The sequence below is a fragment of the Tachypleus tridentatus genome, chromosome 7, assembly GCF_004210375.1.
Source record: "Tachypleus tridentatus isolate NWPU-2018 chromosome 7, ASM421037v1, whole genome shotgun sequence".
Taxonomy (NCBI): Eukaryota; Metazoa; Arthropoda; class Merostomata; order Xiphosura; family Limulidae; genus Tachypleus; species Tachypleus tridentatus.
In genome coordinates, this window is record NC_134831.1 from 48,908,276 (window position 1) to 48,936,091 (window position 27,816).

The window sequence follows — 27,816 nt, forward strand, 5'->3', positions numbered from 1 at the left end:
ACGAATGCATGCTTTACTTTGAAAGTTCTAGCCTTCAATTTACTAATACAGTAAAACAGAAATCATAAAGCTTCTCTAGCTGATAACTACGTAGGTAAAACTTTTCTAATTCAGGGCTTCAGACGCTTGGTTGAAGTGGAAAGAAAGAGAAGAGAATAATTTCGTGTAGGAGAAGGGTGAGACGTATTTATTTTTTTATTTTTTGTTGTTGTTGGATCGGTATTTACTCAGGCGTAAAAAGAACGTAAAGCCAAGATCAGGTGTCAGGGTTGGTGGCACGCCTCAGGCTTTGTGAGCTTGCTTACGTCAGCTCCATTTCAAACCTGTATGAAGGTAGGAAATACAGTAGTGGTCAACTGGCTTTTATTAGATTATGTTTAATTTAGCAAACTAACTTTTCTCATACCTGCAAGAGAAGAAGGGGTAACTTAGTATTAGAAATAACGCAGCAGAGATAGAAGTTTAAAGATGTTTTATGTTGTAAGTTTTGAACTTTTTCATGTTCATGTATTTCAGTTCCTTCTCTTCAGACTCTTTTTTGTTGTATTCGACGGCTAAATGTTTATCAAAATATAATAATAAAATAAAGAACTAAAGCATATCATAACATTGTTATGAACTAAATAAAAATGCAGATTGCGACAATGAAGGAAATTATTAACACAAAAGTCGGTTATGCACGCTGTTAACGCTTGAAATATCGTTCATATATTTCCAGTGTAAACATTTCACATTCACAAAACCATTTGTTTATTCAAAATATTAATAAATTTGGACTATCTGATAACACGTTTTGACCAGATGATTTGAATGTATGTAGTGTTTACTATTTTTAAATCGCATCCCGCCTTTCTTAGTTGACAACTTAAGGAAACACGAACGTTTTTAAGAATTATGCTCTTACTATTTCATTCTTTTTCTCTAGTTGAATTTGGAAATATATATATATACATATATGTAATGGTTATTTATACAAAAAAAACATGTTTAACAATTTAGCCCAACTATTTCCTTGTACTGCTGATCAAACAGCTAACAGTTCGAGACCACAGGCAAACAAGCGACAGCTTCCCTTCTGGTTGTCGCTACTTGTCAGAATAAAAGTGAGTGCTTCCAACGACTCATGAGCCACCGTACACCATATTTATACAGCCAGGTCTCGCGAGAATTATGCGTCAGAAAAGGCTAATCTACTGGAAGATGAGAGTAAAGACTCGGTATACAATAACCACCTCATCGGCAGGATTAGCTCGTGAGTACCGCATTGCCCTGACGACCCATTATTTCCGTACCGTACTAATGGGTAGTAATGGCTCAGTTGAGTACTCTTGCTGACGCAGTTTGATACCATTTTCCCACCCGGCTCCACACGGAAGCTTGTGAGCTCTTAGAAACAAATCATCTGAGAGAATTTCTTAAACAATGAGTTCATAACCTCAACTTTTGCGCCTAATTACATCATTTTCTTTGTTCTCTCATCTTTACTAGTATTATCTGTTTAACGTTCGAATTTAAATTACATGTTAAATTGTTTGGCGGATGTAAATATACTTTATTCGCACACAAACTGAAATCCTAGATACTAATTGCAGAAAAAGCATAGTGAGTAAACTACTGTTGACCCTCAGAAAAAATGAATATTGGACTTAGAAAAGCTAGCTTGACTTCATGTACGCTAAAGTCTAATAGGAATTTTACACCGCATAATTATGGCTGGAAGGTGAACAGTTTTGTTTTTTAAACGTTGAGAATGTTTGTTCTGTTCTCTGAGCTTTCTTTAAGGTAATAAGAAAAGTTAGATAATTCTGTTTTACATATGTAAATCCTCTTTTAACTATGAAACGACTGTGTTTACATGCCATTTTATCTTTAATAAAACAATCATTACTCAATGTATATGGCTTAGTTCATTTCAAGCTTTAACAACTAGTCTACGATAAGAACTGAGCGTTAAATGTTATTTGTACATACGTATTTGGAAGAGCAAACGTTGAAGGACAGACAAAGCTAGTGCCACAATACTTCAGGTTCGTGTTCTAGATGCAGTTTGTTTATGGAAACAAACAAGAAAAGGTACTAATATAAAGTTATTCTCTGCCTTTAACATACATAGCTTTGTGATTAATTCTTTTTTTTTTTTACTGAAGATTTCCAAGAGCGTCATCGTGTAACGCATCTTACTCATCTTTTGTTATAATTATTAAGTTTGAATATGAAAGTATCTGTATTTCTTTAAATTATTATATAACAGATGCTTGGAAGTTGTCCTACTTTGTACTTTTAATAATAAATTGGCCAGCTAAATTTAATACTTGTCTACAACAAGTTATCTAAAACACAAATAAATTATGTTAATCAGTTAAGACAAAAATACAACGTAATAGTTAGCTTTGATACATATACAGCATGTACTCAGTTAAGACAAAAATACAACGTAATAGTTAGGTTTGACACATATACAGCATGTACTCAGTTAAGACAAAAATACAACGTAATAGTTAGGTTTGACACATATACAGCATGCACTCAGTTAAGACAAAAATACAACGTAATAGTTAGGTTTGACACATATACAGCATGCACTCAGTTAAGACAAAAATACAACGTAATAGTTAGGTTTGACACATATACAGCATGCACTCAGTTAAGACAAAAATACAACGTAATAGTCAACTGTAACACATATACAGCATATAGTTAGTTAAGACAAAATATCAACGTAACAGTCAGCTGCGCCATACATGCGTAGATGTTATTCAGTTAAGACATATAAAACATGTAAAAGCCTGATATGACACATATACAATATGTTAGTCAGATAAGACCAAAGGGATAACGAAACGTTCGCAGTTCGTGAGTCTTTCTTACCTAATTTCAAATAGGACGTCACCAGTATCATTACTATACACAACTTTAAATTACACTTAAAGGAAGGTATTACACTATCATATCCTAAGTCTCTGGGAGGCTGCACAACTCTTTACACTCATTCCTGTCTCTTTTGATTTCATTACAGTTGAAAAGTGGAGGACACTGGCGGTTGTTTTGTTATCGGAGTGCTTGCAACAAAACAACATAACAGTGCTTAGACAAGAGTTTCATCTCTCATTTAGTTACTCTCAGCCAAAGTTGGCAAGATTATTCTCTTTTCCTCACACAAGGCACTAGTTTCGTTTATCAGTGTCGGAACTGCTATATTTGTTATTGCTTCGGGAAAATAGAGGTAAGAGATGAAATTAGATGTATAACATCAAGCTTAATTCTTTATTGCATTGAACATTACAGTTAATATTAAACTTAAATGTTTTGATAATTACTAGCTTTGCTGGTTTGTTTGATTTTTTTTTTTTAATTTCGCGCAAAACTACACGAGTGCTATCTGCCCTAACATACCTAATTTTGCAGTGTAAGACTAGAGGGAAGTGCAGCTAGTCATCGCCACCACCACGAATCCTTGGGCTACTCTTTTACCAACGAATAGTGGGATTGACCGTTATTATAACGCCTACACGGCTTACTGAAAGAGCGAGCATGTTTGGTGTGGAGGGGATTCGAACCTGAGACCCTCAAATTACGAGTTGAGTGCCTTAACCACTTGAACTTTGCTGGAGATAAATGTCTTTTTAAACTGAATTTAGAAAGAAGCTAAAATTGATACGGAAACATACATACTGACGGCAGCCGCGAAAGTAAGCATTAGCTTATCACAGCGATTTTACTTGTTGTGGATTAAAGAACTAATAAGTAGGGACTAAAACGACAAACGGACATATTAACTACAACGGTTAAATTAAGGTGTCGTAAGAGACATTTCCACGTTCTCAAAGAAAAGAGGAATTTGATCATGAGACTGGACATTATGGAAACACGCATTTTCAAAACAAAAACAAAACCATTCCTGTTGACAAAAACTTTTGAGTTACTAAAGCGAGCGTAGGGACTACGAATATCACAATTCGGTAACTATATGTGTGTGTTCTTAACATTTACGTTCGTTTGCGAAAATTCGAGTTATTATGAAAGTCGTTTCCTAGTAATGAATATTCTGCTATTGTCTTTAACCCTACCACGTAACTTCCCTTTTCTTTCAAATATATTTGACATTTATGTTATGTAGGATGTAAAGTCACCAATAATTTAAATCACCTAAAAACAGACGACACTATAATAGGTTAAACGACACATATAGCATACACGTTAACAGTTCAGGTAAAAAATAGATAAAGTGTGTATTTAAACTAACCATGTGCAAATAACACTGAGTTATGAGATTGATACGATGTAACAGTCAACTAGTAGGCAGTTACGATATCAGTCTTGTAAGAAAACAAGAACAGGGAGGTTTGAAACAGAAGAAATAAGAAAATGAGTGCGTCAACGAATAAAGAGTCACCAATGTACAGTTCGGCTGAAAAATACACAAATCCTAAGTTTGAAAATACTACACGCACTGTATCAGTTAGCGAAAAGATAAAATATGATAGGTAATTCAGAGATAGATAGAAAATTATCAGCTATTACATATTAACACAGAAACAAATATCCAGAAGAAGATATTGAAAAGATAGATACGACATATCACCCATCGAAAGAGAAAATTCAGTATCAGGTAGTGCAGAAAAAGAAATTATTTTGTGTTTACCGGACAAAAGGTGGCAACAAGTATAAATATGTTTCGTTCAGATGATAGATACAACCTAACAAACAGACAAACCTAACCAACAGCTAAGAGACAAATAAAACGTGGATTTCTATACGAAACTAAACCAACATAACACATTGCCTCTCCTCAGCATAACTTATGTTGATGTTGGCAAATCATTATTTTAATATTTTCTCTTATTAAGTTTCAGAAAATCAGAGCACTGAAGATACTGTTAGGTTAAAAGTACTTAAAAAACTAGAAACAAATGCTGAACAATGTAATGAACGTAACAACGTAAATAGCCAAGATTTCAATATACATTTAATTAATAAGAAACTGATGCATATGAGTAGAACAACCTATAACTCAGATAATAGTGTAAGCGTGAATATTAATGACAGGAAGTTTCAATGGCCTATATCAGTTAAGAGACGAATGTTAGAAAACAAGCCTTTTTTCAACGAAAGTTAATAATGTGAAGACATCTGAATTTAACATTATTCTACGACTGTTAGTTACACTGACCTTAAGCAAGCGTTTAAACAGGTAATCAGAGTATAGTATAAATTAACTTAAAGAAAAATTAGTTTTTAGTAGCTACTTAATAGCATATGCACTTTTACTTTAATATTTATTAAAGACTTATTACTCTCATGTTATTTTAAATATCCTAATTTATTGTGGAAACATACATAGAATACATTCAAGAAGGTAAAGAGATTTCTTCATTAAACCGAAAAACGTTAACTGAACTTTCAAAAATCATTTGTTCGCTCACGATAAAAAATTACTCATTCTAGCTACAAGACGTAATTGTAATGTAGAAGCGAAATGTATTATAATGTATGCATTAAAAAATAATGGAAAGGGAAAAATGTTACATAGTTCATTAGAGCGTATATACCTACACAACTATCGTAAAAGATAGGAAGTTATATAATTCATTTTCTATATACACTCATGTACATCGTAGAGAAGAGAAAGTTACGTACATCGTCACAGTACGTATACACATATAAGTATTGCAAAGAAGAAAAAAGTTGCATATATCGTTAAAATATTTAAAGTATGTATACACACTTAAATATCGTGGAGGAAAAAGTTACATGGTTCATTACAGTGACGTAAAAATAGAGAGTTATATAATTTATTAGAGCATCCACATTGTAACAGATTTACTGTTATACGTTTATTTTAACACATACGTTTGTTTCAGTTTGATGCACGTGATGTATATTATTAAATGTGTATTGCGCAAATCCCACCCATTCTCTGAATTTGTAGTAGATTCTCAAGAGTAAGAATCAACAATATTTGTTTTATGAACGTTGTTGAACGTTCGAGAATATAAACTATATAAACTAATGAACCAAGAGACAGATTATTATCATTGGTCAGCTACAGTCAATATACATTAAGCATCGAGAGTTATAGTTGTGATTAACGTTTATTAATCGGAAAACTACAAAATTTGACCAGGAACGTTTATAGATTTCAATCATTATAAACCTTTCAACTTCAGTGAATAACTTCCAACCTTATTATTTCTACGAAGAAATTAAACATCTTCGCCGGAAAAAGTGAGCTTGTAACCGGTGTGAAGCCAGTCAAGAAAAAGACAGCACTATTTTAGGTGAGGTGTAACAATATTAACTCAGATTTTGTTTTTCTTATAGCAAAGCCACATCGGGCTATCTGCTGTGTCCATCGAGGGAGTTGAACCCCTGATTTTAGTGTTGTAAATCCGTAAACGTACCGCTGTCCTAGCGGGGGACATTAACTCTGAAGTAATTTGATCGCCGTGAAGCTGGACCATCGATAAAATATTCAGTTCTAGACCATATAGAAGACTAAGTATAATTTGTAAAACTCTTGTATATACACCAATGTTTGTAATATAATAACTATTTAAAATAAACGATAATATAAATTGTATTATTATTATGTGTATATTAAAATATAGTTTGTTAAAAAATTGTGTGTATCAGTCTTGATGGCAAATATAATAAATTTGATACATATCGATATTCATTTATGAATTAAAATTAAAATTTCCGGATCTTTGATATCGTAATACGTAACATACATAATACAATAAATTGGATACTCAACCGAGATAAATTATAATACATAACAGTACACACATACGTATGGTTAAAGAGAGGAAGTTACATAGCTTATTATTGTGTGCACATATATATGTGTCATGAAGAATAGGAAGTTACTTAGTTCATTACAATATGCATACATATATGTCATGAAAGAGATCAAGTTACATAATTTATTACAACGTTTTGTGCTTGATAGAAAGCTACATAGTTCATTACAGTACATACACACATATGCGTCGTGAAGGAAAGGGAAATTACATAGTTCATTACATATCTATACAAACACAAGTATTGTAAAGGATAGAGGTCACACAGTTCATACAGTATTTATACATATACAAGTATTATGAAGAAGAGGTTTGTTTGTTTGCAATCTGCGCTAGTCGTCCCTAATTTAGCAGTGTAACACTAGAAGGAAGGCAGCTAGTCATCATCACCCACAACCAATTCTTGGGCTACTCTTTACCTACAAATAATGAGGTTCACCGTAAGATTATAAGTGAAGAGACGAGCATGTCTGGTGTGACGGGGATTCGAACCCGCAACCGTTAGGTTACAATCCGAGCTCTCTCACCACTAGTTCATTAAATTATGTCTGTGTACACAAGTATCATGAATTAAAGGCAGTTATATAACTTATTACAATGTGTTTATAAAATTTGCATCTATCTCTCCCGTTGGACATTCGAATGTATTTTTGGAATGGATACAACTCTTTCATACAAATCATCAGTAGCATGAGTTTGGAATAACTAGTTTTGAGGCATTATTCAGGACAAGCACTGAGGTTTTCCTTACATTTATTTCAATGAGACAAGCGCGTTCGGCTGAATGAAACATGCGAAAGCAGAATACTGTATTTTGTAAACACTTTCATGTACAAAAGGTTATTCACGATCTCTGACAGCAATTTACATATGTAATCTCTAATTAGCTCTGGTCATCCCGATAGACTGTGACTAAGCAGGTTAAAAACATTGTCCCCTGTCTCAATTAAGATGAAGGCTGGGGAGTTCGAAGTGCGGGTGACGCTCAAATTATAACCTTTCTAAGCGATGAATACAATCACGTAGGATACACAATTTCAGCGTTTAGACGAAGCCGCTATTTGATACGCTGAACATATTAGTAAATAAGGGAATGTCTAATTACAGCAGAGTAAAAACCATCTTCTTCATTATCGATTAATACAAAGATATACAGAAAGTTTGAACACCTGTCACCTAAAATAATCCCAGAATACACTGGCCTGTTGAAATTTAAATACGAACTTCTCTTGGAACTAAAAATTAGGTAGACTACATTGTATAAAGTGTATGCAGGCATTGGGAAAGAAAGGCAGCTACATAGTTCATTACAGTATGTATATATACACATACAAGCATTTATATATACCTCTCATAAGTCTGCAAAAGTGTCAAAAGAGAACTAACTTTACAAACCTCTCCCAGAAAATATAAGTAGATGGAAAGAGAATTGTCGAAAGCGGTATATGGTTATGTGACAAATAAAGGTTTGTTGCTGTGTTGTCTATGTTCACTTAAGTGTCTGTAAAAGTTTGGGGAGAATGTTATCATCCTGTCAGTGATGATATAACATTCAAAATACTGGAAGAAAAATGTCGTGAAGCTTTTTACAGAGATTCAGGCCATTTCAAATAGTGAGTCAAAAGTTCGTAGAGATAAGAAAAATAAAGTAAATTGTGCATCAATATCATGCTAACTCAAGTAAACCGCGAAAAATGAAATCTTTGTATAGACTGGATGCCAATAAAATATTATTCCTTGTAAAGAAAGCACCCAATCACGTGTCAAATGTAATTTCTGTATGGACTAGATACCAATATTATGTATTATAATTTTATTTCGGACAAGTCTCCAATTTTTTACACTATGTACGTTTTGTATTACTAACACAAAAACCCCAAATTTGAATTTGATCTTGGCAGTTAATTGAGCGTTAATATGCATTAAATTTATGTTATTTACTAACAAGATTGATGCACAAAGTTTTCTGTTTTCCAGCCCAAATATATTTTAATATACAAACATAAAAACAATACAACTTATAAAAACGGTTATTACTAATAGTTATTATAAATGATGGTTAATGTACAAGAGTTTTACAAACTTAAAAACAACTCTGAGTCATATATCTACTTTAGAACTAAATATTTTATCGACGAACAAATTAATTCTGAGTTGATATTGCCACACCACGCTCAAACAAGCCAGCTGTTGTTTCTGTTTCTTGGCTGGTGAAGATATTTAATGTCCTTATAGAAATAATAACGTTCAAAATAATTCACTAAATTGAACAACTAGTAATGTTTGAAATCTATAAACGTACCTGGTTTTCCGATTGACAGACGTTAATCACAATTATAGTGATTTAGGAGCAAAACTGAACGTAGTTCAGTTTTGCAGCACACGAATAAAATTATTCAAGTTGAGTAATTTCAAGCTGCTTTGATTTGCTATGTTCATAAGATTGGTTTGTTTTTGAATTTCGCGCAAAGCTACATGAGGGATATCTGCGCTAGCCGTCCCTAATTTAGCAGTGTAAGACTAGAGGGAAGGCAGCTAGTCATCACCATTCACCGTCAACTCTTGGGCTACTCTTTTACCAAGGAATTGTGGATTGACCGTCACATTATAATGCTCCCACGGCTGAAAGGGAAAGCATGTTTGGTGTGACGGGAATTCGAAACCGCAACCCTCGAATTACGAGTCAAGTTCCTTAACCGGGCCTGTTCTTAAGGTACTACGTACATTTAAACTGAACCATAATTTTGACTTTTTCTCTCCTTCTTAAGCGTTTTTGGATAGATTTCAGAAATTTGTGTGTGTTACATCAACCCAAAACGCTTAAAATGTAATACTTTATTGTTTAACAAGACCTTTATTTCATTCAGGAAACTAATATGCATATGGGAATAATTGCTAATATTACACACATTATCAAAAAAATCTACCTGTAAAAATTATGAGTGAGAAAGAAATAGGACCAGCAGTGATACCGGATTTCATACTCATCTTGAGATAAGATAAATGAACTCTTAAAAACTAGAAGGACCACGTGAAAGAGAGGAGAGTATTTTCCGTTTTGATTAATCGACGCTACTTTTCATTTCTCGTCCCTGACTGGTGTGACGTGTTTTAAATAATATATTTACTCCGATCCGTACTATAAAGAAGCACGTAATTTACTCACACTTTGGGCGCAGACAGCATCTATCGCTTCGTGACACTATTGTTAAAATTAATACATATTATAACGTTTAGGAAATATGAAGTAAACATATAAAGAACCAAGGCTAGCATACTTTAATTAAAAAAAAAGTATCACAGAACAATCTATAACAATAGTAATCTACAAACGTGATTAAGCAAAGGTAAACTTTATAAAGTAATTTACCAAAAAACTTGTGTGAATTCCTAATAATTAACACAGAGAAAAAACATTATAATTAATGTTAATGTGTAACAATCCCCTAACACATAGATACTACACACGTTCTTGATTACTTTGGCGATTGATGCTTTCATAAATTTTATGGTGTTGGGTTTTGTTTTTAATTTGTCTACCAACATTTCAAAATAATATAGAATAATATTTGTCAAATTTTAATTAATATAAAATTTAAATATCTAAAACGTAAATTCTATGCAGTGACCATTAAAAGTTCAGACTAGAGGGCTTTCAATGCACTAAAAAAAACTGCACACAATTTAAATATGAAAAAAGTTCCACTTACGAAAGGTTAGGTATACCACTGATAGACACCCAAGCTCTTCCTCTCATTCAAAGAGAAATCAAGCTAAAGTAATTACTATTGAGTACACACAAACAACGGATTACTATGATCCACTCAACCCTAACCGCCCGGCAGTAGAGCTATTCCTCGTCCCTTGACTTGTAATATGAGAGGCGTGGTTTGATCCTTCAGCACCATTCAGACCGTTCAGCAAGTCATTGTAAGTAGCCAATCGAGTGCGCCACAGCACGCGAGTTGAGCTTCTGTCAGGAGCCAAACCAGCTAACCATCAACTGCACTCAGTAACTTAATCACGAGCTGGTTTAAGCGTAAACCAAACCGGGCAACTTTGTGAAACGGTGTCTATCGTATCAAATATTGACGCCATATAAGGTCTACAGTGAAATCAAGACTGGACTTTAATGTCCATGTAGCTTATTTCACTCCGTTTTTTTATTATTCACCCAACCCCTGACGTCTTAACCAGACATTCGATTTTTATTTTTTGTCAGTGATTTATCATTTAGATTATATGATAGTACACAGTTATGATTAGACACTACAATTTTTTTAATCTTACAAGAAATTAATTCGTATAGCAAAATTAAGTACTAGAATTAGTAGCAACGTGTGGACGGATATGGATCAAGAAGAAAATAATCGAAAAATCTCAGCCCTAGATCCAGAACCAAACGATAAGCGTAGAATAATGAAAGCTGTTGATCCTCCCAAATCTGCCCTACCTATTTCAAAAAATTCTTTTTCTATAAGTAGCATACTGAATCGAACTGAACCTAAAAAACGAGTGATCCCTTACCTTCCTAAACATGATAATATTTCTGACAGCTCCATGACTCAATTATTCTTTGACCCTCACCTTCACGCCATCATCCGACCACCGATGTTATTACCCCTACAATCTGGTCATGTGCCCCAGAAAACCAGCATCCCGTGGTATCCATGGTCGCAAGTGAATTCTAAATACGTCACCTTAGTGTCAAGGGAAAACTACGGTGAAACGGGTAAGTTATTGGTAACGTGTTGTTGTAAAGTCACTAACTTGTAAAAAAAACATTGTTTTACGAATCCTTTACGCTAGACAAACATACATAATATAAAATAACACACATATGTAATCTATATTCGTTCGAATGGGGAACGTGCTTGTTAACCAAACTATCTAACATCAAATGTGACAAAAATAAATCTACGTCAAGTGTTAAATATATAATTATTGATTAACATAGAAATTTATAAAACTTAGCATGAGGACTGGAAAAGTTTCATTCGTGATTATTGTACTAACAAAGAGCTATTTGTTACTTTGAGGAATAAATAATTTCATTATTTGTCAATTTTAACTTAGTAAGTTAGGTTAGCATGAAACTTAAAATATATAGTTTTCTTAATGGAACTTTCTTCCACTCTTGAAACGTGGAAACACCCTATATAAAAATACATTTTAATATAATGATAATTGTAATAATATGGGACCTTTAATTTAATAAATTTAAACGTAAAGAGTAAATAAAAAATACCATTAGTTGTCAATCTGCTTGGGAACATGCTGCGTGCGAAACGAAATATTTACGATAAACACGTCAGGTATATATAAAAAAGGAAGTCCTCATAAGAAACCAACAGGCAAAATAACTAAACGTAACTTTGATTGTAATGATTCTAGTTATATGATATCTGATATGATATTTCTATCTAATAATTATTTAAAAATAGAAAATTAAATGAAATATAGAGAGCGTTGTTTGCGCTCCTACTTAAATATTCTCTCAATTACCCATCCAACTGAAGGTTGAAGGCTTAGTGGAACTAATTTACAGTTGTTTCGAGAAAACTATCAAGAAACTTAAACAAAAGAGTCACTACTACTACTGAGAAAAGTGTTCCGTTATGTCTTAAAATACGTCATCTTCAAGATCAATAGAATAATTTTAATTCATATATGTAACACTTAAAGAAGTTAAAAATATTTGCTTAGTTAAATATGGAAACTTAAAAATAAATACTTGCAGTGTTAAAAAGACATTTTACTTGAAATATATTCTAGGCATTTAAGCATGAAATAAAATAAACATTATTCATAATAATTTCATTGCCGTTCACCATACTTTCTAACCTCAAATGGTTCAATACTTTTCAGATCAATGGCGTTTAATATGAATTATATTTCATAATAGCTACTATAGAATTCGACATAATCCAAATCTGATATAAAAAATTACTCAAGGTTCAATAGGCGAAAAATTTACTATTAGTTCAAGCTATGTTGAATTACTGAAGAATCTGATAGTTTGTGCTGGAACCAACGTAAGCAAGGTGTTTATTATTGGAACAGAATGAATTTTATTGTATTTTCTCTTGCTACTTATTTTTCTTACGTGCATTTGCAATTCTAAGAAATTATCAAAACTCAGACTTGTATTATATGTATATATATCACGTAAAGTAGCGACACGTACCCTAATAGAGTGTTAATAATATTAACGTGAAATATTATTATAGTGCATACCAGTACGATCATATACCATTTATTAAAGTTAACTAAGTATATCTTTCAAATATAACGTGGTTACGTTATTTCCTGCTAAATGATACTGTTCATTATGCTTATTTCCTTCGGTTATATTTTGAGTGAGCTTATTAAGTAAATACAGTCTTGACCAAAATGTTTGTATATTTTGTAGCAAATAAGATCATTAATAATAAGATGGATTACAAATAAACTTAGAGTTGTCAAATTAAAAAAAATATGTTTTATATTAAACATCTACACATGTAATGTATATAATGAGACAGGTTCTGTGCACATCATGAACAATTTATTATAATTTTATCAGATGTGTAATTCAGCATTTCATCTATCGCAACAAAATCGTGCCAAAACATATATAATAACAAATATAACATCAAATTATAATAGAGTGCCTGTAACCACATATCAGTTCGTATTAAACATGCAGAACTTGGTTGATCCTATTCGCACTTTAAAAACCTCCTCAAGGCGACGTGACATGCTATTGATGAGGTTATTGTTGTAATTCACCATCACTTCATCCCAGCTTATTGCTAGAGAGCACTGAAATTCAGCTACAGCAACTAGTTTATGGACGTGGTTAGCAATTTTGCGGCTCAGTTCTCTAAATCCACAGTTCTTAACGGGATTAAATCCGTAGAATTTGCTGATCACGTCAGTCTTGTAAAGTCCTCCTGGTCGAGATAATCCTGTAGAATACTCACACTATAAGGAGTAGCATTATCATCCTGGAACACAAATATCACCAAATCTTGCCCTACTATATGGAAGAAATATCGACTCCAAGCGACGCCTCTAGGAGGCAACATTGACATTTCCCTGGAGGGTATGAAGAGTAGTTTTTCCACCATGATAAATAATGACCCAAACATATACTGCACCACCTTATGTGTGTTCCCTGTGGGAAAGACAATCTTTCCTCATCTGTTCTCCAAGCAAGAGACGAACAAGAATCCTCGGTCTCCCATTTACTGTTTTTCTGGAAACCCTAAAATGAACGTCTTCATTACCTTCCTATTGTAAGGTACTGCAAAAATTCTTTCGACCTTGACGTATTAACCGGGTCAAAATATGGTCATCTCGGGCGGTAGTTTATCGACGACTACCAGTAAACTTACCTCGAACAGAGGTTCCAGTAGTTCGATGGGGGAAGTCTACTATTCTGGCAATGCCCGTTTGCTTCATGCCGTTTTTGGGCAGTCGAACAATTTGTTGCTCTATGACTTCTGCCAGGTGATAAGGCATGACTCTAAACCAGTAAAAGTAATTTATCTGAGCAAAGTGTTGATCTGTTTCGAAAAATATCATACCAAAGCATATGCTTTCATAAAACAGGTGGGTATGTGTGTGTTTTGACGAACAAATACTCAAAACAGCTTATACATACCAGAATAACAACTCGTACATGTTTGCCTAAATTAACGCTACGTTCTCTGTTACTACTCATGCATGTAGACAATAACATCAATATAGAACACTAGGCAAACATTTTAGCCAAAACCTTACACATATAATTTCAAAATTCACGTTCTCGTTGATTAAGTATAAATGTTCAAACAAAGATATGTTTTAAGTGAAGCATATACGCTCAACAACTGCATCTTTCAGTGAATGCAGTTACATGTCATGCATGAATTCATATTTTACGTATAGTATCTAAAACCCGCTCTCCAAGATATGCCGTTCTTGTATTTTCGTAAAATAATATTTTACACTAAATTCATGAAATATTCTATCAAAAACACCTGTTCTTGCCCCTAATGATGCAATATCTAACTTTAAATACCTGCAATTTTCTCACCGAAATATGTTTCTGGCCCTCGTGACCTAATATTTTACACTAAATACCTGAACCCTTCTCGGTCTCTCTGTAGACCAATATATAATACCTGTTTGTTTGTTTGATTTGAATTTTCGCTCAAAGCTACACGAGGGCTATCTCCGCTATTTAATACCTAATACTCAAAACTATTTACAGAGATACTATGCTTGCATCTGAACAAAATTGGTACAGAAGTATAAGACAGGGTGTTTTAGATGGAGTAAACATAAATAAAACACTTTTTCAAAGCGGATATCCATACAGCTTTCCTTAATTATCCCAAGTTTTGTCTTTTGCCGAAGGAAGTAAAGTGTAAGAAACGATCAATTACATAAGCTAACTGAAAGTACAATATCAATTGCAGATGTTAACTGGAAATACATGATCAATTACTCATGGAACTGTGCATGTTAATTTCGTCAGAATGTGAGTAAAATGACCAGAATCTATTTCTTTTCAATTGGCTATATGTATTTTCAGGATGGCACTATCAGGTCATTTTTCACTGTTTAAATTTTAAAATACTTCTGCTGAGCATGAGAGATAAATTGGCCTGAATATGAATCTGTGAATGACAAATGAGACACTAATATATATACAATATGACCACCTGTGTAGCTTATATATATTTTAAAATGCATAAGCATGGGAAAGAACTAGTTTTAACAAGCATTTCATACCAATTCAGCTTTTAAAATATTGGTTTTTGTGCTTGTTGATACGATGTTAACAGTGATTTTTTCAGCTTTTTAAACAATTTAAACAAACAAGAAAACACAATTTAAATTGTAAAATCTATAAAGTAATATTTTTGTTCGTGGTAAAACATTTCCTTATTTTGAAAACCTACTACAGCGTAAATCAGAAAGTAAATATTTTACAATGCACAAAAAGCATTAAGTTACATTGTATAGAAATACACTACTTTTCTCATAATTTATATCTTAAAGTTATCAACAGCAATATTTATATACACATGTATTTTAAGAAAACAAAAACATAAAATACATGCCTAGTGATGGACTTACAAATGTTTTAAAAAAGAAATGACTACAAACACATTCCGAAATGACACAAACATGAAGAGATAACTAATAGTTATTTGTGTTTATAAGATATGTTGAGAAGAGCATTTTCTTAAAATGTTATTATTAATATTAAATTGTCTTTATTTGTGCCTGTAAATGCCTAATTTTATCCATTTACTCAAATGAAAATATTAATGTTTTAATTTGAGAACAAATAAAATTTTCAAGGAATTATTTTTAGAATAATCATGTCTCTTGTTTTTTCAATGCTATTTTATACAAACCAATTCTTTTACAAAGATTTCCAAACGTGTTACTTTTTATGTTTTTTATGTTATGTTTTTTATTATCTTGGCTTTTTTTACATTTCTACTACTTTTGTATTAAACTTAATACAGGTCAACACTCTTTTCTAACATCAAATCATTTTTTTAATAAAATAAAATAGGTTTAATATATATGTCATTGCAGTATACGTTAGAAATTTATATTATTTACAAATCTGCTAGAAAGATGTAGTTAAGAAAAACTGCATTGATTTTCTTTAGGTATTGTATAACGGGTTTTTGTTTACTTGACATGTTCGTGCTGCCATAGGGTGATTTGTTCTGTTCGTGATAATGCACTATTTTACTAAGTTAACATAATAAACCAGTGGTTTGAACAATAGTCTGAACTGAAAAACACGTTTATAGGTTTTTGTAAAAAAAAAATGTTCTTGCGATTTGATATGTGTCATTCACTCTGTGAACACTGCAATACCACACAACACCTAATACGTCAATCAGCTACTTATAGTTACAATCTCACATTTTCCGCTGAATTATAAAGCCAATAAGAACCGAATGTCAAAAGTTTCGTTTACTTGTGATGAAAAAATAACAAGTATCTTGATTTATTCGCTTACGATATCATGAGAAAACCATGATTGTAAATTCTAAACTGTTATGTATTTTATTATGAAACATAAGTTTCACAAGAAACATAATAAGTTTCACATAAGTATCATAACACCAGTGTATTGTGCACTTTCCTGAAACGAGTCTAAAGTAAAAAGATTTGTTTCATATTCGTAATTAACATTCTTATATTTGACATTACACGAACGTTGTAATGGCAATTAATACTTTTGTGATGAACATAGCAAAAACACCTTGAAAATTATTAGTCTACGATTACTTTGTTTTATGTTTCGAAAAACACATATACATTGACAAACTTAATGATTGATTTAGTTTAAGTTTAAATTAAGTTCCAAATATGTCTTGAATTAGCAAAGAATAATTTCGTAAATTTAAGACAATTGTAAATTGCTAAATTAAAAAAAATCACACGGTAAAACAGTTTAAGTGAAAGGTGACAGATCTGAAACATGGTTTTATTTAGAGCTTTCTGTTGAAATATCACATTTTTTTTATAAAATATTTCTGAAGAAGCCACTTTTTGTTCTGATTCGTTTTCACTTCTTCGTCTTTTCAACAGTTATGGTAATTTATTGCTATTGTTTTGCTAGCTGTTGTATAAAAAAGATTCATTCAAATTCAGTTTACATAAACATTTAGATTATTAAAATGACTTCCACTGAAATTGATTGAAAGATTTTCCGAACAGAAAAATATTTAAAATTTATTTGTTTTGGAATTTCGTGTAAAGTTATTCAAGGATTGTCTTCACATAGCTATCCCAAAATTTGGATTATAGAGTAATTTGTTGTAGCCGTCACTTTTATAGCATAAACACAGTCCCAAAGTATGGAGAGTGATTGGATCAGAAACCACGAGCACCTGGATTCATAGTCTGGTCATGCTGACTAGTAACCTAACTTTTAGCATTGTTTAAAATTAATCCACCACAATTTTGTTAAACACAAAACAAGAAATGGAATCTGTATTCGTCGCGGTTTGTAAAATAAACGTAGAATTGAAACTTGATTCTCGGGCGATACCTGAAATGCAATTCCACTAATTTTAAATAATTTTATATGTAATGTATTAGTAATGTTAAGAATGATGCTTCTACTTCAGGTAAAATTTTTACTTCTTATTTAAACTATTAATTATGCCATAGAAATAACTTGAAACACTATTAGCATTCAAAAGCATATACAACAACAGTATTGGTAGCTACAACGCCCTTAAGTGGTGTGGTTATTACAGTTATTAAATGAACTTTGTTTTTAATGTAAAATATACGGAATTATTAAGCGATTAAGCGTGATTATTAGGTGATTAGGTGAATATCTTAAGCTAGCTTCTATACTTATATCACACACAAAACTTGCGATTGTGAATAAAACTCTCTTGTATTTTTAACTATTGGGAATTAGTTAAACCTTTCTGTAATTCAATCCTCATGCAGTTAAAACCCCCTGCCTCAAACAAAGTCGTGCATTTTATATATGCTCTTAAATGTCATCAAAATATGTTTCCATCTGTGTTTTCAGGTTTACCCTACTAACGCTCTTGCGTGAAACAAATGGTTTACATACTACAGGGATTCAAAAACGACCTCTTCTCTCTCTCTCTCTGTTTTACAGGTCTTTTCTAATTTGATTCGGCCCGGCATGGCCAGATGGTTAAGACACTCGACTCGTAATTCAAGGGTTGCGGGTTCGAATCCTGTCCCACCAAACATGCTTGCTCTTTCAGCCGTGGGGGCGTTATAATGTTACGGTCAATCCCAGAATTTTTTGGTAAAAGAGTAACCCAAGAGTTGGCGGTGTGTGGCGATGACTAGCTACTTTCCCTCTAGTCTTACACTGCTAAATTAGGGACGGCTAGCATAGATAGCTCTCGTGTAACTTTGTGCGAAATTCAAAATAAACCAAACCAAACTAATTTGATTCCAATTTGTTCTTTAACCTACTTACTTTCCTATAAGGATAAGCTTGTACTATGTTTATAAGTTACTAACAAACGTTTTTAAAAGTATGATCTATTCAGCTTTTTCTTTTACTTTACACTGGAATACCGTTTAAGGAAAGATCAGCTTATTCAGAAGTAAATAAACTCCATAAAGATCATCTAGTTTATTTTAAAGAACAGATCTCTTAAAGTTTTCTGTGTATTTGCTTTGCTTTGTTCTTAAAGTCATAAAAGTATTCTTGTAAATTACGTAATGAACGTAAATATGATTTTTACCTGTTGTAATTTATTGTAGTCAAATAACTGACATAAATGTTACTGCCACTTTACCAGGTACTTCAAGTTGTTTTATTTAATGTTCTGAATTTCTATGTTATCCCTCTGCTTGCTGCAATTCTGTTTTATTGCGTTCTTTTTATGTTTTATACTGTGTACCGTATGGTTTTAAGTTAATAGCATAGTGTTTATTTTGACATATGAATAACATAATGTTCATAAAATCATAATTTCATAGGCAATATCGCGTAAATTCTTGTTTGACAATTTGATTAGTAGCTACTTTCAAATAAACTTACATTCTAAGTAAGTTATCTAACATTAACAGCAGCTACTTTCAAATAAACTTACATTCTAAGTAAGTTATCTAACATTAACAGTAGCTACTTTCAAATAAACTTACATTCTAAGTAAGTTATCTAACATTAACAGCAGCTACTTTCAAATAAACTTACATTCTAAGTAAGTTATCTAACATTAACAGTGGCTACTTTCAAATAAACTTACATTCTAAGTAAGTTATCTAACATTAACAGTGGCTACTTTCAAATAAACTTACATTCTAAGTAAGTTATCTAACATTAACAGTAGCTACTTTCAAATAAACTTACATTCTAAGTAAGTTATCTAACATTAACAGCAGCTACTTTCAAATAAACTTACATTCTAAGTAAGTTATCTAACATTAACAGTAGCTACTCTCAAAGTAACACATTCTAAGTAAGTTATCGAACATTAACAGTAGCTACTCTCAAAGTAACACATTCTAAGTAAGTTATCTAACATTAACAGTAGCTACTCTCAAAGTAACACATTCTAAGTAAGTTATCGAACATTAGCAGCAGCTACTTTCAATGTAACACATTCTAAGTAAGTTATCTAACATTAACAGTAGCTACTTTCAAATAAACTTACATTCTAAGTAAGTTATCGAACATTAGCAGCAGCTACTTTCAATGTAACACATTCTAAGTAAGTTATCTAACATTAACAGTAGCTACTTTCAAATAAACTTACATTCTAAGTAAGTTATCTAACATTAACAGCAGCTACTTTCAAATAAACTTACATTTTAAGTAAGTTATCTAACATTAACAGTAGCTACTCTCAAAGTAACACATTCTAAGTAAGTTATCGAACATTAGCAGCAGCTACTTTCAAATAAACTTACATTCTAAGTAAGCTATCTAACATTAACAGTAGCTACTCTCAAAGTAACACATTCTAAGTAAGTTATCTAACATTAACAGTAGCTACTCTCAATGTAACACATTCTAGGTAAGTTATCTGACATTAAAAGTAGCTACTCTCAAAGTAACACATTCTAAGTAAGTTATCTAACATTAACAGCTTTTTCATCTATAACCAAAATGCATTAGCTTTGAGATGCTTGATTTAAAGTAAAATAAGATGTCCTTCAAAGTCGTTGGGTCCCACAATGGCTCAGCGGTACGTCTGCGGACTTACGACGCTAAAATCCGGGTTTCTATACCAGTGTTGGGCAGAGCACAGATATTCCAAGGTGTAGCTTTGTGCTTAATTCAAAACAACATCAGAGTCGTTGGTCTTATCCATATAAAGATATTTTAAAATTACCTGAAAAAACGTATTATATGATACAGATAAGGTTTTTCTCCTTAAAAACATAATTCACATTACAAATAAACTAAAATATTGTTGTGTTTATTTTTCATTATATTTTTAAGTCATCGTATCAACCTAATGAAAGCTAAATTACTTCATAGAAACTTGTATGTACCAATTATAGTAGATTTTTTTCAAATTATACTCTGAGGTAAATTTTGAATTACCTTGTACACGTAGTTACTTGTGTGAGATAAATTTAGCTAATGAGGTTTGTCTCTTTTGTGCAATGAGAGTAGGGGATAGCTTTCGTTATACTGAATATGATCTTTAATTTGCATGTCAGCAAGTCGCGTGACAGCCATAGCCGATGTAAAGTTGCAGAGGAAATGTATGATTCATAAATACCTTTCAGTATTACTTGACTTGCTGTAGGGAGTGTGATACCATCGACACTTGAGTGTCATGTTGGTGGTGTGATACCATCGAAACTCGATATATTTTCGAAAAGGTAGATTACGGTTCTCTCCGATGCAAAATATTCATAAGCTCAGGTCACAAAGGTGTGCGAATTTAGAATTTTTTGTATTTATTTGAATTGAAAATCAAAGGAATTCAGACCAGTTTAGGACACCAGGATCACCTAAAAAAATCTGCAATTCGTACCATATCTTGAAAAACAGTTTGTGATGTTCTAGCAGATGAGAGTTCCCCGCTGGTACAGCGGTAAGTCTACGGATTTACAACGCTAAAATCAGGGATTTGATTCTCCTCGGTGTAGCCCGATGTGGCTTTACTATAAGAAAACACACACAGATGAGAGCCCATGAACATAAATGTCAGTGTACGACACATAATAAAGAAGGAACTCCGTCTGGAAAAGAACACGTTTATACTGGGTGCTTTCGCGACATATTCAACTCTTGCTAATCTGGAGCAGCTGGAGACTGAAACAGGTGTTCACGCTGTACCATACGGAAACACACGCTTGTGGATTTTTGTGCGTATGGAATTTTGAAAAATACACTGCGAAACCATCGTTTACGTAGAGTGTAGTACTTTGGACATGAAAGCTCTACGATGGAGCCTTTTACAATTGAAATTATGCTGCACGAATCTACGATAATCATAAACAATGCCCGGACGTGTTGAAGTTAACTGTAACATACTGATTAGGCTTCAAAATTATTTTTTAATTAATGTAAAGACGATGGCGCTATATAAAAAAGAAGCAAAAAGTACATGATAAACAACCTAATATTACACGTAGAGTATTAGAATTACTAAATACATTATGTAGCCACTAAATACTGGCGTATAATGTTTGGCAATGTTAAGCAGGTATATTACGGTTTCGAATATTTTATCTCAAAAACTCCTGTCGGCAAGGGTACTTTACCGAGGTGTTAACAATAGCAACAAGTACATCAGATTACCCTAACCTAAAGTCAAGCCTACGATTTGTGAACGTTTGGTACTTTAGGGCAGATATACAATATGAAAGTGTGATATGATTTGACACTGATATATACTACTTTCGATTCCCAAAACGTTTTCTCTGATAAGCACATTTGAGTGGAAAATAACTTTGAAGTAAATAATTTACATGGAACAAGTTACGAATTTTCGTCTAATTACAGGAAAGACATGAAAAAATAAAGTTAATTTGTTTCGAGGTAAGAATAAAGTTTTATTGTTAAGGAAAAGTAGTTTAAAATAATGTAGTTAAATTCTTGTAAACAGAACACATTTTCTAAATATACAGTGTATAAATACTTACAAACAATGATTTTTTCATAGACGCGCACGCATACACACACACGTATCTGTCTTCAACGTAAACAAAAGATATCTTAAAATATTTAAGCTAACTTGTAATATAATTTCCCTATGTTTTTGATTAAACTTTCAAATTTAAATATATTCGTACAAGTGTTATTCATATTACAAAACACTGGAAATGAAATATTTGCGAAAGATAAATATGTATTCTGCCTAAACATTTAATTATCTTATCAGTAGTTTTATCACTTACATTAATGGAATCAGTTTAATCATGATATACATAGTTTTAAAGGATCAAGTCCTGATACTTTATACATAAATCAATGTCAGTATGATCTTTCCTTTTTTAATTTTTACTTTTTTTAGATTCTTATTGTAACATTAGTTAAACTCTTCGACCTCTAATGGATAAGACATCTAAATCGTCATCATTTCAAAAAACATTGGTTGTATTAGTAACTGATGTGTTTTATAACAGTAGAGCATAAACCTTTGTTAATTGAAAACAACCTAGCTAATTTTTAATTCAACAAATACATCTTTTTCGTACAGGGAGAAGCCGTTCGTTGAATACTTCTCCAACTGTAATAGATCCTCCTGCCGAGTCATCAGTTCCTGAGATGGCACCTGTCCAATCACGAACAGTACCTGCTGATAGTCGGGAGGAGGATGAAGAGATGATCATTAGCACCGGATCACGAGACGACAAGAACAAGAAAAATCGGAGAAAGAAAAAGACAAGGACGGTGTTCACGCGAAGCCAGGTGTTCCAGCTAGAGTCGACCTTCGATATGAAGAGATATCTTTCCAGCTCTGAACGGGCAGGATTGGCAGCTTGCCTTCATCTCACTGAGACCCAGGTGAAGATATGGTTCCAGAACCGGAGGAATAAGTGGAAGCGGCAGCTGGCTGCCGAGCTTGAAGCCGCTAACATGGCGCGAGCCGCTGCGGCTGCCCAGAGAGTTGTCCGCGTGCCGATCCTATATCACGATAGCGGCACGTCCGTCAATGGTTCTCATTCTCCCGACACAACCACCTTACCACCTGGCCCACCAGTAAGCCTGGCCACCTGCACTTCTTTGTATTACCACCCTTCTTACAACCACAGTCAACATGTTATGCGCCCTCTGTCATCTTTGGTGTGAGTTATAAATTACAATTTCATATAAATTTCTCTAAAGGCACTAATTACATCAAAGAATCAGGTGAAAGACAATGATGGGATTGAAAATCAACCGAAAGACTAGCGGGAAGTAAGTCAGAAATGAAATATTTTGATTTACGATGACATTTCAGAAAAAGAAAACAAATTATGACAATATTTCATAACTATATCGCTAGTTCTTTAAGTATGTCCGTGGATGTAACAACTATCTTATGTGCTATCAAAATATAGAGGAATATTCCATTATATTGCCACAGATGTTTGTATAAAACTTTTGAAACCTGACGGTTTTGTTGTCAAAATGTTTTTTCGCACCGTGAGGCTTTGTTTCCTTACTAACAGTGCTAAGATGTTGTTTGTGTGAAAGCTGTTTAAACTAGGCCTAGCTGTATCAATAAATCAGTATAAAAATAAATCAACAAAAAGGCCCATGTAATTAGTTGTTCTTAGAATATAGGATTCTATCATGTACTAGTCAAATAAAATAAATAACTTATGGTACTCAGTGGATCAAAGTATGATTATATAAATTTATTCTCAAACAAATGTTTTAATCTAGTCATTTCTCTCTGCTTATTATATGGAACGTATTTCACTAACCAGTTCTTCAGATAGTAGCCTATGAAAACATTGACTTTTAAAAATAAGTAGATTTATTTATCACAAACAAAGAATAAAAATGGTATACTTCATTTGGTTACTCTTCTCGCTGGGCGTAATTTATTACTACAGATTAATTTTCTTAGAGAATTATAGCAAACGTGTGTTTTAGAAGATAATATAAGTATTTTATTGAAATAAGTATATAGAATAATATACTGTTTCAAACTGTGAATAAAACAAAACAACAAGTATTTGTTAACTAAATGCATAATATAAGTATGTTGTCAAAGTAAGTTTGGTTAAGCAAATTATGTTAGCAAAGTAAAATTACTTGAACAAATTACGTTATTAATCCAGTTAAACATATTATTTAACTACACAATAATTTGTTTATTATTGGTAGTCAGGTAATTCAAACAAATTGAGTTATCAAAACCAGGACGATTAAACGCGTGAAGTTATCCAAATCAGATCTGCTAATCATTTTAAGTAATCAAAATCAAGCTTAATAAATATATTAAATTAACAAAGCTGTTTAGATATTTTAAATTCTGAAAACCAGGCCGTAACATGTAGTAAGTTATCAAGTTTAGCATATCAGTGTAAGTTATTTTCTTATTTATAACATTCTGCTACTGTTTGCGATAGTTTAAGAATTTTGAAACGTTTGGAATTTATGCATTGGTTGAATAAATAAACATTGCATTTATTAAGTAGCAGCTCAATGACTGGTGTTCACTGTGTTTCAATCACGATCAGTGTAAATAAAATTAACAGTTCGCTTAGGTGAAATGCTAAATTTCCGGCTTTAACACGAATAGTATGACAACCAAAATATTGAGCTTTGGTGCTATGAATAGAGCACGACGTTATTTTATTACAAAGTGGACCATTTAATTAACTAACTTAAGGAGTACGTCAATCTGAATTTTTCTTTTTTTTTCTGCATCATTCAAAAGAACATAAACAGAAAAATATTTTTATTTTATATTTGGGATCCTGAACTAGACTTTCTTGGCTCCCTGACTAGTCTCCCGCTGGTACAGCGGTAAGTCTACGAATTTACAACGCTAAAATCACGGGTTTGATTCCTCTTGGTGAACTCAGCATATAGCCCCCTGTGGCTTTGCTATGAGAAAACACACACACTCCCTGACTAGACTGTACGCTAGTTAATTGGTTCTCCAACCAGACTGTACACTAATAAATCAACAGTAGAGCAAAAATTATAATTTTTAAAGTTAAGTATTTCTTCGTGAAGTGAGCGTCATATTTTATTTTTAGATAGTATTTATGCTTTAATTAATTTAAACACATTAAAATCATTTTAGCTTATTATGATGAAAACAATCAATACTTGAAATCATTATCTCCTTATTAGTGAATCGATGTTATATCACAGATCAGTGGTTAATCAATGATAATTTTACTTAAATTTGACCAAACATGCTAATAGTTTATCCTTGTTCGTTTAAGTTAAGAGGTACATTTTTTATCCACTTCGAAAATTTAGAAAAACCTTGTGTTATAATAGCATTGTTTTATTAACTGATTTTCAAAGATGCTATAAAACAAATATTTCAACTAGAAATGCGAGTCACACGTGAATTTAAAATTGCTCGCAGACATACTATAGAAACAATAAAGTACACTTCATGAAAAAGAAAATCACATTCATACTGCACATGCATTTTAATTTTTTGCGTAGAAATTGGTGTAATTCTATAGCACTTCACAATTTTTATCCTGGATGTTGACCACTAATTTACAATAAACAAGATAATAGCAAATAAGGCGAACAAAGCTGCTTAATACGTGGTCACAAGAAACAAAATACATTTCTTTGTTATTTGTAATAGGTAAAAACTAAAGCCTATTGTTTATTATCATCACTTTAATATTTGTTTCCTTCACAACGTTGTCAGTTTTGAGAAGTAAACGAAATTAATATTTTTAACAACAGGAGAACAATATTTAAAGGTCAGTTTGAAAACTTGCTGCAAATTATAATTAGGGAATATTTGGTTAGATCGTTAAATTTACCGTAATGTAAAAGATAATTAAATGGTTCAGCTCCAGCCAAACAGCTATCTTTGAGACCTATTATATAAATTTTGTGCACTGATTATACGGCACAGAAATATTTTACAGAAAAACTATTTCATGTTAAAGTCATAACAGGGGAGGAGCTAGAACACATTTCGGCCTCTTTATAAATATTTTATTCGCAAGTTTAGTATTTTCTTCACAGGAATTGCGTTTTTGATCCAATATAATAACTTAGTATGTAGAGATGAATAATCTAAAATTAATTTGATAGAAAACGATTCGAAAAGATGAGATAAATAGATTAAAGTAAATAATAAGTCGGTTATTGAAATCCTTATTTTCATATTAACTTCGCTTGTGTACTTTTGTCACGGTTTCCATCGTATCTAGATCAGGATAGACTACAAATTCCATTTTACTTCAACAAGAAGCGCTTCTAGTAAGTTTTGGTTCAATTTCAACCTTCAACTCCTCACACACATATTTTGCTTCTCTCTCCTACTGCTTGTGTCCTTAAAGGATAGTTTTGAAACTAGCTTACAAGTGAACCATAATTTATATCAAATGTTTTAATATTTTAATCTAAAAGAATTTACTCGTGTGACCTCAAACATCCATAGATATCTTGTTACTTAAGATGTCTCAACATTACGACTAAAACATTCCGCTCTTTTTCAAATTTGTATACTTTTATTTGTTATTTATTTTCTCTCTTCTATAAAATTATCATGGAAAAATCTTTCCTTAATGTGCACATATTAAATTTTTTGACCATTTTATTTTCTACAGAAATCTTTCTTTCCGTCAGGGAACACAAAAATATTTTTCCAACTTTAGACTTTCAAGTGATATTTTGCAACTAATCACACGGGAAATAAGTATAAAATTCTAAGAGCAATAAACGTACTTGGAAAAGAAAACTTTCTTTGATTTGGTTTTACGGATATAAAATAAGACCTTATCTGAAGTTGAATTTTCTTGTATTCTGTGTGATATTAACCTACGTTCTGCACACGAATATAAACTATAAATATACCATTTCTCTTTCCTTGTTAGATTTTACTTTTAACTTTGTACAATTTTTGATGCTTTAAAATTTTGCAGTGGGTTCTTTGAGCTTTTCAAACCTACTAATATTTCATCTAATACAATCTATGTTTTCGTATACAGTGTATGCAATGTAGCGAGTATTCTTTTTAAAATTAAAATGTTAGCAGGCGTCAGCTGTTTAGGAATACATGTTTCACTCCGATGATACATTTTAGATAAAATATAGTTTTAATGGACTCAGTGTTCGTCTATAGAGTTTTGTGCATAGCTTTCGAGGAATATTTGCTCTATCCGTCCGTAACTTAGAAGTGATTGACTAGAGGAAAGACAAACTCTGCTATGCTAAGCTTATTCTAACCACGGTGATCATGCCAGTCTCAAACTGTAATGAAAGAGAAAGGTTGATGTCACCCGAGTGTAAAGATTCTCGGCTGCTACAAAATGTGAATATTCGACTGGTTGGAGATCAGCACGACGTTAGAAACTTCCTTGTAAACGACGCGCAACAACATTTCTTGGTAACTGC

General features: G+C 32.4%; 1 protein-coding gene across 1 annotated transcript; it reads left to right on the forward strand.

The window, feature by feature from the left end:
* The first annotated feature begins 10,856 nt into the window (after positions 1-10,856).
* Positions 10,857-24,840, forward strand: LOC143255611 (homeobox protein HMX3-B-like). Its single transcript, XM_076511512.1, has 2 exons — positions 10,857-11,535; positions 22,976-24,840. Exons 1-2 carry the CDS (start codon positions 11,154-11,156, stop codon positions 23,566-23,568), a joined length of 975 nt encoding a protein of 324 aa, XP_076367627.1. The 5' UTR covers positions 10,857-11,153; the 3' UTR covers positions 23,569-24,840.
* The last annotated feature ends 2,976 nt before the right edge of the window (positions 24,841-27,816 follow it).